This window comes from Talpa europaea, assembly GCF_964194135.1.
Source record: "Talpa europaea genome assembly, chromosome: 1".
Taxonomy (NCBI): domain Eukaryota; kingdom Metazoa; phylum Chordata; class Mammalia; order Eulipotyphla; family Talpidae; genus Talpa; species Talpa europaea.
Window position 1 is genome coordinate 153,460,951 of NC_140073.1, and position 13,489 is coordinate 153,474,439.

A 13,489-nucleotide genomic window follows, 5' to 3' on the forward strand; every position below is an offset into this window, starting at 1 on the left:
GGGGCAGAGCTGAGTGTCACCCCCAGTGTCTCTTAGAAATAAGGACCCAGGAACACACCAGCGGAGAGAGGTCAGAAGGAGCTGCACCGTCGAGAATCAGGGGGTCCAGGCTGCCCTGGCCCCTCCAGGAGCTGGGAAGGAGGGAGGAGAGCAGGCTGGGAGCAGCCAGAAGACTGGCCAGCCTGGCTTTTGTGACCTCACAGGAGGGCTGTGAGTGACTGTTCTCTAGGGGACCTCGGTCCCCCTGGAGGCCAGACAGAGCCTTCCCCCAGGGTAGGGGCAGACGGCCCCTCTAGGAGGGAGCCGCCCGGAGATCAGCAGCTCCATGTAGGTCCACAGTTAAGTTGGGAGGACCCACCATGAAGAAAGGCAAGAGGAAGAGCTCCAAGGCCCGACGCCGTGGCTCTACTTCCCAGCATGCTAGCTCTGAGTCCACTCCGCAGCAGCAACAGAGCAACGAGCCCAGCCCCCAACAGTCCAGCAGTGGAGCTGCACAGCAGCAGACCAACCCTGGGGGCACTACACAGCAGTCCAGTCCCGGGGCCACCCAACAACCGCCCAGCTCTGGAGCCATCCTGTCGCAGCCCACCTCGGGGCCCACCCCACCCCAGGCTGATTCCGGCACCAGTTCGCCAACCAACTCTGACTGCACCCCTCAACAGCTTGCAATCAAGACTTCCAAAACTACACACAAAGTCAGCCATTCGGCTCGATGCGTGTCATCTCAGGAAAACATCGCAAAAGGCTCTCGGTGCAGGAAAACAGGTAGGTAGGCTTCCAGCTCAAGCAGTTCTAGCCCTCCTGCTAATGGGGTGCCAGGGTGACTCCAGAGGCCAGTTCTTATTGTGTAGGCTGGTTCTTAGCAGGTATTGATACACTGTTAATGTAGATCCTGGAATTGTGCTTGTGGAACCTAAGGGTTGTGTGTATGTTTTTACCCGAGACCAGAAAGCCTAGGTTTCTCATTAGTTATCTTCCTGAGTCTCCCTGAAGAGGACAGCCACACAGATGCTTTAATATTTGACGTGGCTTAGTGTTAATACTAGCTCATTAGGAGTCAGAAGTGCCACATGGTTGCTAAAAATAAAAACCAAGGATGTGTTAATAGAAACATGTGGTGTAAGACAAAGGAGGGGATCATACTGCTTTATTCTGTCCTCATCAGGCTATCTTTGTGTGCTGTAAAAGATGCCTAACAATCTAGTCCAAAGAAGATAGTCTGGGTGTATGAGAGGAGTGGAGGATGAGAGGAGCAGGGGGAAGCAAGAACCATTTGGTGTATGAGAATTGGTTGAGGGAATTGAAAGAAATCTGGCTGTCAGGTAGATGTAGATTTGTTACATGTTGTCCTCAGATATCTGAAGAAGGGCCCAAGGAGAGGATTGCCAGGTAAAATACAGGACACCCAGTTAAATTGACATTTCAGATAAACAACTATTTATATGTCCCAAATACATCCTGTATTTTTACTTGCTAAGCCTGGCAACCTTATCCATTGAAGACACTACAGACAGGCATAAAACATTTCCAACTATTAGCCCTGTCTGAAAAATGGAATGGCCGTCCATAAAAAGTGATTCCCCGTATTCTTGGGTAGCCAGAGTCTGAGTGAGCACTGGGTTGTGTAGAGGGAATTCTTCTGGAGTTCAGGAAGTGAACTGGTTAATACTACTACTAATAATAACAGTAATAACATTTATTACAGAACAGTTACTGTGCACCCAGCTTGTGATTTAGCCATTTATGTTAATCCTCTCATTTAACAGTCCTAGAAAGGAGGTACTATTATAGTCATCTCCATTTTATAGATGGGGAAACCAAGGCTCAAAGACGTAAACTCACTCTCAAGTAGGCACTGGTCTCATTAAGAGGGAACTCAGCCTATGCTGACTCCAAAGTTCTTGCTCTTAACTGCAGCTCCTGAGAGGAAGAATACCCTTCTCTGAGCTTTTTCTGGGTCCATTCGGCACATCCCAGGTCACAACTTTTCCCTTTGGGATCCTTTGGACATAGACGAGAGATGCGAATGCAAGATATCATTGTGACAGTGATAGTCCTGTGGTTAAGAATCAATCTGTTTTTAATATATGGAGATGGTCATGTTATGTTCTATATTGTAATATAATAATCCACTACTGACATAAATATTTCTGGATTTTGACCTTCAAACCTGATATCTATAGAAAACAAAAACTTCTGTTCCTAAATCTTTTAATAAATGCATGTGGCTCAGCCTAGGAGGACTTCTGCCTGTTAAAGAGGCAAAGCAAGAAACAGTGGTGGTTATCAACCGTAATGGTAGACACTCTACTCTTCTCCTGCAAAAGGAATATTCTCCCTTTGAGCCGGAATAAGGGATGAGAGTCTTTAAATAAAGAATGCTATTACTAAAATCCAAATATTTTTGTATGTAAAAGATATTGTAGTTCAAGAAAATGCAATGCATCTACTAAAAGGACAATAATCATAAAGACGGACAATAAGTATTGATGAGAATGTAGAGAAATCAGAACCTTCGTACATTGCTGGTAGAAATGTAAAATGATGCATCTGTGGTAAACAGTCTGCAGTTTCTTAAAGGGTTACAGATGAAGTTGCAATGTGACCCAACAATTCCACTCCTGGTTGTATGCTCAAGCTAATTAAAAACATGTATCCACATCTAACAGGAGAATTTAATGTTTGTAAATATTTATGCACCCAACATAGGAATATGCAAATATATAAAACAAATATTAACACACCTAAAGGGAGAACTAGACAGCAAGACAATAATCGCAGGGGATTTTAATAGCCCACTTACATTAATGGATAGATCATCCAGACACATTAGATCAGATAGATACATAGAACATTCCATCCAAAAGAAGAGAATATATATTCTTCCCAAAGGTACATGGAGCATTCTCCAGGATAAGAACATGTGTTAGACCACCAAACAGTCTTTTTGTTGATGATGTTATTTTTCAGTTCTTTTTCACAAGTCTTAATAAATTTAAGAAGACAGAAATTATATCAAACATCTTTTTCAACCAAATGGTATAAAACTGGATGTGAATTACAAGAAGAAAACTGGACAATTTACAACTATGTGAAAATTAAACAATATGCTACTAATCAATGGATCAAAGAATAAGAGAAATCAAAAAATTTCTTAACACAAGCTAAAATGGGAAAGAACAGTGATATTTATAGGGTTCAGCATAAGCAATTCTAAAAGGGAAGTTTATAGAAATAAATACCTACATCAAAAAGTAAGAAAGATCTCAGATATCTAACTTCATACCTCAAAGATAGAAGGACAAATGAAACCCAAAGTTAGTAAAAGGGAGGAAATAAGATTAGAGCAGAAATGAATGAAATGGAGACTAAAAAGATAATGGAAAAAATATAAATGAATCCAAGAGGTGGCTCTTCGAAAAGATAATACAAAATTGACAAACCAAGAAAAAGAGAGAAAACGCAAATAAAACCAAGAATGAAAAAGGAGACTTTGCACTGATACGAGAGAAACATCAAGGATCACAAAAATGATAATGAACAGTTATATGCAAAAAAATTAGGTAAACTAGAAGAAATGGATAAATTCCTAGAAACATGTTACCTGGCAAGTCTGAATCATGAAGAAATAGGACATCTGAACACACTGATTACTATGAAGGAGATTGAATTAGTAATTAAAAACTTCCGAACAAACAAAAGTCTGGGACAAGATAAGTTGCCGGGTGAATTCAAACATTTAAAGAACTAATACCACCCCTCAAAGTAGTCACAAAAATAGAAGAAGTGGGAATATTTTCAAACTCATTTTATTAGACCAGCATTATGTTGACACAAAAAGCAAACAAGGACACCACAGAATAAAAGTACAGGCCAATATATCCCTGAAGAATATAAATGCAAAACATTAGTGAATTGAATTCACTAGAATATTGAAAGCGTCATACATCATGATCAAATAGGTTTATTCCTGGAATGCAAGAATGGTTCAACATCTGTAAATCAATAAATACACCACATTATCAAAATGAAGAATAAAAATAACATGATCATCTCAATAGATGCAGACAAAGCACTTGACAAAATTCAATATCCATTTATCACTGAGAACTCTCAACAAAATGGATAGAGGGGGCATATCTTAACATAATAAAGACCATCTATGATAAACAAGAGCTAACCTCTTACTCAACAGTGAAAAACAGAGCTTTTTCTCTAAGATCAGAAACAAAACAAGGATGCCCATTCTATCTACTTTCATTTATTCACCTTATATTGGAAGTCCTAGCCAGAGAAATTAAGCAAGAAAAAGAAATAACAGGTATCATAATCAAAAGCAGTGAAAGTAAATAGCAAAGAGTAAAAGGAAGTAAAAAAGACCAAATGACACAGAAACAGTAATTCCAAATGGCACCTGCACCCCTTTGTTTATAGCAGCACTATTTACAATAGCTAAGCTATGGAAACAACCCAAATGCCCAAAAATAGATGACTGGATCAAGACGATGTGGTACATATACACCATGGAATATTACTCAGCAATCGCAAAAGATAAACTCATGCAATTTGCAGCAACATGGATGGAGCTGGAAGGGCTCATGCTCAGCGAAATAAGCCAGAAAGAAAAAGAAAAATACCAGATGGTCTCACTCCTAGCAGGAATTTAGAAAACCTAAATAAGAGACCAGGAAAAAGACTAATCAATACAAAGTAAAAATAAAAATCAACAAGCAACTATAAACCAGAGACACACTACGGAGGTGGGGGGGAGGGAGAGGCGGGGAAAGGAAGGACTAGAGTCAAAATAAGGGGGGTGGTGCAATTGTATGGGGAATATAACCAAAATGAAAATGCATACATTGTGCAAAGATGAAAAAAGATGTAAGAATTATAGAAAATAAAATATTTAAATAAAAGAATGACATACCTCCCAGAAAAAAAGGAAGTAAAAAAGAAGTTGCAAGATATGCAATCAATATACAAAAAAACTTGCATTTTTAGACACTGAAAGTAAATTGTCAGAAGAAGACATTAAGATAATAATCCTATTTACAATTACATGAAAAGGAATAAAATAGCTAGGAATAAATTTAACCTAGGATGTGAAAGTTTTGTACACTAAAAAGTATAAAACATTGGTGAAAGAAACTGGGGAAAAAATGACAAGATATTCCATGTTCATGGATCGGAAGAATTAATATTATTAAAATGTCCAAAGTAATCTACAGATTCAATGCAATCCCTCTCAAAATTCCAATGCCAGGCCTCCCTGGGGGCACAAGGGGTTAAGCACAGCACTGTGAAGCTATCCGCAGCCTCTGAAGCATGAGTTTGATCCCCACCCGGGAAGGTGACCTACATGGTGCAACAGACCTCTCCTGTGTCACCTGCTGTTCCCCTCAGCCGTGTATTTCAGTAAATCCAACTGTTCTGCTCCCCACTCTGTCTCTGGTGAATCCTCTCACCCCCATACCTCTGACCTGTACCCCAGTTCTTGTATGCATAAGTAAGTAAGTCATTTAAAAAAAAGAAAGGAAAAAATTTTTAAAAAAATTCCAATGCCACTTTTTACAGAAAAGAACAAACCTAAAATTTGTTTGGAACTGCAAAAGGCCCCAAATAGCTTAAGCAATCTTGAGAAAGAACGAAGATGGAGGCATCACATTTCCTGACTTAAAATTCTGTGACAAATGGCAATCAAAACAGTATGGTATTGGCATAAAAATAGATATATAGATCATTGAAAGAGAATAGAGTCCAGAAATATATTCACACATCAATTAACTTATGTCCAATTTGCCAAGAATATATAATGGGGAAAGGAGTCTTTTCAATAAATGGGAAAACTGGAGAGCAACATGCAAAAGAATGAAACTGAGTCACTATCTTACACCAGATTAAGAAATTAACTAAAACTGGATTAAAGATGTGAACTGAAAATCTAAAACTATAAAAACTCCTCGGACAAACAGGTAGTAGGCTCCTTGGTATAGGCCTTGGGAATGAACATTTTGGATTTGACACCAAAAACAAAGGCGCAATAAAAACAAATGTATGTAAATGGGACCACATCAAACTGAAAAGCTTGTGCACAGCAAAGGAAGCCATTAACAAAATGAAAAGTCAACCGACCAAATGGGCAAAAGTATTTATAAATCCCATATCTATTAAGGCTTTAATAGCCCCCAAAATATAAAGAACTCATACAACACTATAGCAAAGTAAAAACTTATAGATGGAGAAAACAGATTGGTGGCTGCCAGAGGCAGAGATAGGGAAATGGATGAAGGGGGATAAAAAGGCACAAACATCCATTTATAAAATAAGTCATAGCGATGTACAGCAAAGTGGCTATAGCTAATAATACCATATTGTGTATTGGAAAGTTGCCAAGAAAGTAGATCTTAAATATCCTCATCGTGTGACTATATACATAACTATGTGATGATGAATGTTAAGCAGACTTGTGACTATTTGCAATATATTCAAATAGAAAATCATATTGTACACCGAAAAGTAATATTATCTATCAATTTTTAAAATACCATACATGCACACAAAAACTTGTTCATAGCACATTTATTCAATGTAGCTAAAAAGTCAAAGTGACTCAATATCCATCAACTGATGAGTAGATAAATATCGTGTGGTACATCCATGCAATGAAACACAAGTTGGGAACCAAAACGATGATGTTCTAGTACATGGTACAGTATGGACAAACCTCAAAAACACTAAGCTAAGTGAAAGAAATCAGCCCCCCAAAAGCTCAAAACCTTGTCAGAACTGGGGGGACAGGGAGTAGACAGTGACTGCTAATGAGTACAGTTTCTTTGTGATTAGACAAAAAAATTATGGAATTAGATAGTGATGGTGATTGTTCCCTGTTTTTTGCACTTTTGTAAAAAAAAAACAAAAAACTAAGCCCTTCAAAAGGATTCATTTTATGGCCTGAGAATTGTATGTCTATTTGACAATGTTTTTAACTAAAAAAAAAAAAAAAAAGATAAAGATAAGTCTTGCTTTTAGAATCCCTTCCAGCCCCATTCCAGGAAAAGCGTCTGTGGTGAGCAGGTCTAAGCAAGAAGTGTGTTGCCCACTGGCTCTGTGAGTTTGGTTGGAAGATTCTGCCGAAGCCAGGACAGAAGCAGCTGCATGAGGGGGAGTTTCCTGGCCAGACGTGCCCTATGTGACCGCAGGGGACTCCACCTCCCAGTTCAGCTGGAGCCAGAGCAAAGAGCAAAAATGGCAGAAGTTTGGGAAAGCCCTGAGGACTGTAAACTGACTCACCGGTTGTCTTCCGGGTGAACCAGTGAACCCAGAAAAACGGAAGGTGGCAGCTCTGGCTGCAGGTGTTTCAGGATAACCTCAGACACCCGCTGCCCTCACACCTGCCAATTCCTCGGGAAGGGCCCTGAGCTGAGCCAGCCATCCTGCATCGAAGCTCACCTCCAGGGTCCACCTGCCGTGAGCGCGCAGCCCTTCCATTCTCTGAGCCTCTGTTTCCCTGTTTGTGAACGGACAAGAGCCAGAGCCCACTGGAGGGGCTGGGTGATGATGAGGGCACGCGGGCATCCTCCAGGGAGCACCAGCCTATAAGACAGCCAGTGCCCAGGCTGCTCCAGTGCCCTCCTGATTGGCAGAACCGCCTTCTGGGGCACTTCTAGCCCAAATCCTTGCTGGGCCCTTAGAGCCAGCGTCTCCCCGCCACTGCAGCTGGGGCGTCGGTGGAGCCTTCTCTGTGTTCTGGGCTCTCCCGGCCGCCTGGAAGCAGGCAGGTCCCTCATCTCTCTCCTTTTCTGTCCACCCAGAGCCTCGCGAGGGCATGCCACCCGCCTGTTCCTGCTCCGCTTGCCCCGGCAACGCTGCCTGCTGGCGCCACCTGGGCCTGTGCCACAGCCGCATCTTCGATGTCCTCCTGCCTCGAGCCTGGCCCACCATGGCAGGGAGAGACCTCCCCAACCTCCTCACCTTCTACAGGTTCTGGAGGGCAGGGGGGGCGAGAGCCCTGGGGCTCTGCCCCCACTGTGTTAGGCGTCGTGTGTGACTTCCTCCTGGGGTCCGTGCCCGGCCCGTCCTGACCCACCAGGGCACCCCATCTCCACAGAGAGGGGCCGGTGCGCCTCCTTCCCGGGAACGGCTGCTTCCAGTGGGTCCGTCCCCGGCGCACACGCGCTCACCCTTCCCGGGCTCGCCGTCACTCGGGAGTTGTGTGATTAAATTCCGTCGGCATTCACCTCACGGCCCCGCGGGAGCTTCGGGTTCTTGGCCTGCACGTGCGCTTAGTGACAGACACCGACAGTGACTCACTGCCCCTCTGGTAACAGCAAGACCTCCCCAGCCCCCCAGAGGGCTCAGGCTTTCTCGGGTCCCCCCCAGGGGACACACCCCAGGCTGGCCTTTCCGTGGCAGGGCAGCCCTCACACCACCACCCCAATATCTGTCCTCATGTTCCTGAGCCCCGGCGGCCACTCCTTGCCCCAGGAACAGGCCGGAGGTGTGACTCCTCATTGCCTTGGGGGCGAGACCAAGCGCAGAGGCTGCGAGGGGCCCCAGAGCCTCTCCACCCAGACTCAGGGCCCACTTGGGGTCTCATACCCTTACCCCCGAAGCAGAGCCCGCCACCCCCACCCTCAACCTGTCGTCTCCTACCCAACGCCCTCTCCTGTCCGTCCTTGGAAGACACCGGAGACGAGGGAACAGAGATCCGTGGGGGGGATCTGTCACCAGGAAACACTCCAGTGGCCGGGCCGCTGCGCCCACCCGCCGTTCCCAGCTGGCCTCCCCGCGCCTGGGGTGGCCTCCTGGCGTGACACGGACGCCGATCGCTTAGAGCCAGAGCCAGCCTCCTCTGCGGGCGCTCTGGGGGCTGCAGCTCGGGGCGCTCTGCCCCAGGAACTGTGGGCCGCCGTGGAAGCCAAGACAGGCACATCTAGAACCTGAGCCGCCCGCCGGGAAGGGATGGGTGCCCGCGGGAGACGCTCCAAGAGGAGGCCCCCCTCCAGAGCTGGGGAGGCCCAGGTTGACTTTGTGGGGCCAGTGGTACCTGAGCTGACTCTTAAAGGACCTTAGGATGCTCCACAGCTGCAAATGAAAAGGGAGAACCTTCTAGGTGGAGGAAAGCGCCAGAGCGAGGCTTGGAACCAGGGGAGGTGGGAGGTGGGAGAGACAAGAGGCCTCCCCAGGTGCCCATGCCAGCGCCTGCCTCCCGCGCTCTCCCTGACTGGGCGGAGGGCACGTCGGCTCCCTCTATGAGCACAGGCGCCTGGGCACCGGGACTGCTCTGTGGGAGGCTGTCAGGGTGGATTTCGCCTTCGTGTCCCCCTCTCAGTTACCCCCTGATGCTACCTTTCCTGGCCTGGGGGTGGGCGTTATATCTTGTTTCCTCAGATGCTTCATCCCGAAATGGAGCCATGTGCTGGAACCTTCTTCACAGGGTTGTTGTGAGGCTTGAGGAGGATGTTGGGTGTGAGGTGTTGAGCACAGGGCCCGGCACACGGGGTGTCTGGGGAAAACGGGGCCGGCCCCTCCGCAGATCCTGGGGGTCTTGTTGGGGGGAGGGTGTGGTTGGAAGGGACGCGGGTGCTGTGGCCCCTTGAGAGGAGGAGTGTGGAGGGGAGATGGGCGTCCGGCCACCCTGGGGGGACCCCAGACTCCGCTGCTCCGCCTGCAGACAGGCCCTCAAGCCCAGCCTCCCCCAACCCGTGGGCTTTCTCTTTCGCTTTCCAGAAGACCTGCAAGAAAACACGCCGCCTCTCATCGTCATGCACGTGCTCCAAGCTCTCGGGACTGCTGCTGTAGCTCTGGGGGCCCTGGGCGCTGCCTATTACATCACTGAATACCTGTGACCAAGCCCCCAGGCCCGCGGTCCGGCAGGTACGTGGAGCCCCAGAAGTGGGCCGCTCGGACTGATGCCTCCTCCTAGTGGAGGGCTGTTGATGGGGGGCCAAGCCACCAGCCTGGGGAAGCTGGAGAACCACTGCTGGCCTCAGGGTTGTCGGGCCTGGCCCTCTAGGCCGCACTGGGCACTCTCGGACAAATCCAGACCCATTGCTGGGATGATCAAAACAGAGCCCCCCACGATTACGGGAACCCTGAGGCCAGCAGTGGTTCCCCTAATCGTGCCTCCAGACAGCAAGATAGGGAAGGGGGGCCCCCTTCAGGGCCTCTCCTCAGAACCTTCTCCCTGCTGAGAAAATTCTTCCCTTTCCCACCACTTCAAATCTATTTCCTAGTTCCCCTTCTTTCGGGAAGCCTTTTTCCATCACCACAGCTCCAGGCGCCTCCACCTGTCTAATCGCTGTCTTGCCTTGTCTACCCTTTTCAGTATCGTGTGCACGCGTGTGTTGTGTCTCAGCAACGTCACTGCATGGTCCTTGGGGGCGGGCAGCGTGCCTCACACAGCACTGCACCTGCCCTGTCTCAGCCCAGGCTCCCTGGCAGCCTGGGGCAGTTTGGTGCCCAGGACTGACTGAGGGAGGAAGGGGGTGAGGGCGGCAGGATCAGCCTCAGCCCAGTCCCACTGGGGCCTGGAGAGTGAGTGACACCACAGGGCTGGTCTCGCCTTGAGGCAAGAGGGGTGGCCTTGGTGCTTCTCTGACAGCCTGTTGGCTCCAGAGGTAGGAGTGGGGCTGTGTGTCTGTGGAGAAACCAGCTGCCACCTGGATGAGGACAAGTCCCCCGGGGATGGCGGCAGCTCTGAGCTCCTAACGGCCAACATTCATAATTCACAGGCTCAGGCCATGGATGCACCAGGCCAGAAAGGGATCTGGGGGGACACCAAGAGCGCCCACAGTTGTCCCCACAGTCAAGTCCACAGGCAGTGAATGCTTCATAAGTGATGGTGGGGGAGGGCCTGAGGGGGCGGCAGCCTTTCCATGCACCCCGACCTCCACCAGCCACAGGCGCGGACGGGGAAGGGCACGTGCGGGGGGGGGGGGGGTGCTGTAAGCATCTCAAAGCCCAGCCCAGAAACCAGGCTCCGGTGGAGCGCACCATGCGCTCGAGGGACCATGTGCCCGATCAAGGGGCGCGGGAGCGTGTGGAGAAGCAGGAAGCTTCATGAGCTAACACGAGTTGAGAGGTTCAGTCTCTCATGGCACCCCCCACCCCCCCGTGAGGTGCTTGGGCATGGGAGCAAGGCGCTCCGTGTGCGGTCTCCGTGGAGGCTTGGAGTCAGGCCATGAGGCCCAGTCTTCACTCTGCTGCTGGCAGCCGGGTGCCGGGTCCTCCGGGAGCCAGTGCCATCTTTCAAGTGGGGAGAAAGAGAGCTTCTTCAAGGACGGTGGCTGTGAGGAGGGGCATGCAGTCCCCCAGGGCCCGGGGACAGGGCCGGGGAAGATGGTAGCAGCTGGCCATGTGGAGAATTCCCCAGAGCTGGTGTGTGTCGGGCTGGAGGCTTGGGCGGCAGAGTCCATGGAGACCAGTGTCCAGGAAGGCGAATGAAATTTATCACCTGATAAATGGGTCCCCCCAGAGACAGGCTCCTCGCTGGCTTCCCAGAGAGAGAGGGAGACTGTGGCACCTGCTCCACCCCAGAGCAGAGTCCTCCCAGGTCCCAGAATCTGTGCCTGGCAATTCGGATGAGGTGGCCTTTCCCCAGGGGACCCGCTGCGTTGGCTGCGTGACTGTTGTTGCAGAGGCTGCTGGGAAACCAGGGTTGGGCCAATGCTAGCAGGCCCCCGAGTGCCGAGACGTGCTCTAAACTCAGCAGCCCCGGCCTCCTCCAGACGCCTCTGCTGGAGTCCGGGCTGTAGTGTCATCTCCACAAGTCTTTGGTCAGTGGACACTGGGGGTCAGTGGGTCGGATGAAGGAAGGCACTGCCAGCTGGGGTCAAGGGAGGTCTTTCTAGAGGCCCAGAAGTTTCAGCCGCCTTCCTGGACACTAGTCACCATGGAATCTCCCACCCAGACTCACCAGTGTCCCCCCACCACACAATCTCTGCGTAACTTCGTACATGGGCAAACGGGTCAATCACCAGTGAGTACTGACCTATCGTCCACATCACACTGGGCTCTGTGAGGCCATGGGGTAGTGGCGGCCAGGCCAGGGACAGGGCAAGGCTGCGCTGGGACTTTAAGATCTGGTGAAGTGGGCCTCGGCTGGTCAAGGCCCCAGACAAGAGAGCCAGAGGACAAACACTCAGATGAGTCGTGAACACTGACCTGATCCATGGATGGGTCAGAGCTGTGATGATTAAATTACTCACCCCTTCCGCCAGTATTTCCTGGCACCTACCTTTTGCTATGGAACTACATCAAAACAGACAAAACCGTTTGGTGGTGAGGCCACCTGTGGGTGTTTACGATGGGGGGTGAGGGTGCATGGTGGGGTACACTGCGTCATCTTGAGTTTCACGGGCTTAGCTCACCTCCCTGTGGAAGGACATGCAGTTTGGTGTCCTCCTTCCTCCGGAGAGAGAAGAACCATCAGCCTCCTCTGGGAAAAGACTCTTCTAGAATTTTCTTTCCTAAAGCTTGGGGAGCCTCTGCTTCAGCATCCCACCAGCAAATGATGAGACACTAAACGCCAGGGGCTGTTTCCTGTCTCCTTTGGGGCACTGAGCATGGTAAAACTTGCCTCTGCGCCTGGCATTAGAGAGCTGGGGCTCCACCTTAGCTGCCGGGGCCCTGGGGAAGGGGTAGAAGCAGGAGAGAAGCTGCCTTTGGCTGAGGCAAGTGTGAGCCGGGCATCGGCAAGGCCAGGACAGCCTGAAGAAGCAGGACTCTGTTTGGATGAAAGGAGCAGGCGTAAGGAAGAAGTGGATGTGGAAGAAATTTGAATCCTAAATGGTTTATTTTTCCACAGGAGGGTCTCAGCGTCTCACCCTCACCCACGACGTAAAGCTGAAGAGCCTCTTGAACCCTCACAGGCAGGGGGGTTCAAGCTGATGCCCTGTCCTCTTTTTCTTACAGATCCAGTTTCCATCAAGGATCTCTCTTGTCACCAAAATAGAACTACGACCCCCCCAAAAAGTCTGGGTTTTTTTTTTAGTGTATTTTACCCAGATACAAAAATTACTTGGCAAGTGGGTGGTAGGAAGGTAAATGGAGGATGGGGGGGTTCAGGGTGGGAGACTGTCCTTCCTGTTGGGGGCCATAGACCCAAGGGGGGCAACGTTCTCAGCACTCCCAGAGCAAATGCTGGCTCTCCGCAGGCCTTCTGCGGCTTCATTCACGGTCCAGCAGACCGGGCAGTGCCCATCCCTGGTAGCCGGGATGAGTGGGAGCAGGAGGGAGGCGCTGCCTCCTTTCCTGTCTGCACCTGGTGCCCTGGACACTGTGTCTCTGGGAAAAGGCTTCATCTGCTCCCCCTGGATGGGGGGGTGCAGGTCCGGGCTGGGTTGTAGTCTCTTGGTCTGCCTGGGTGGCTTAGATGCACCCAGCAGGGGCCCCGTGGCCTTTGACCTCTGGCCCCTGAGCAGCCAAGGCAGAGGTCTTAGTTCAAGGCATCCCCAGCAAACACCAGTGGGGGAGAGGGGTGTGAAAT

General features: G+C 49.4%; 1 protein-coding gene across 1 annotated transcript; it reads left to right on the forward strand.

Moving 5' to 3' along the window:
• Positions 1–359: 359 nt before the first annotated feature.
• On the forward strand, positions 360–9,838 carry SPATA3 (spermatogenesis associated 3; the record flags this gene model as incomplete). The annotated part of the gene is made up of 3 exons (XM_084227932.1): positions 360–765; positions 7,812–7,980; positions 9,730–9,838. The coding sequence occupies 3 exons, from the start codon at positions 360–362 to the stop codon at positions 9,836–9,838; spliced, it is 684 nt and encodes a 227-aa protein (XP_084084058.1).
• Positions 9,839–13,489: the final 3,651 nt, after the last annotated feature.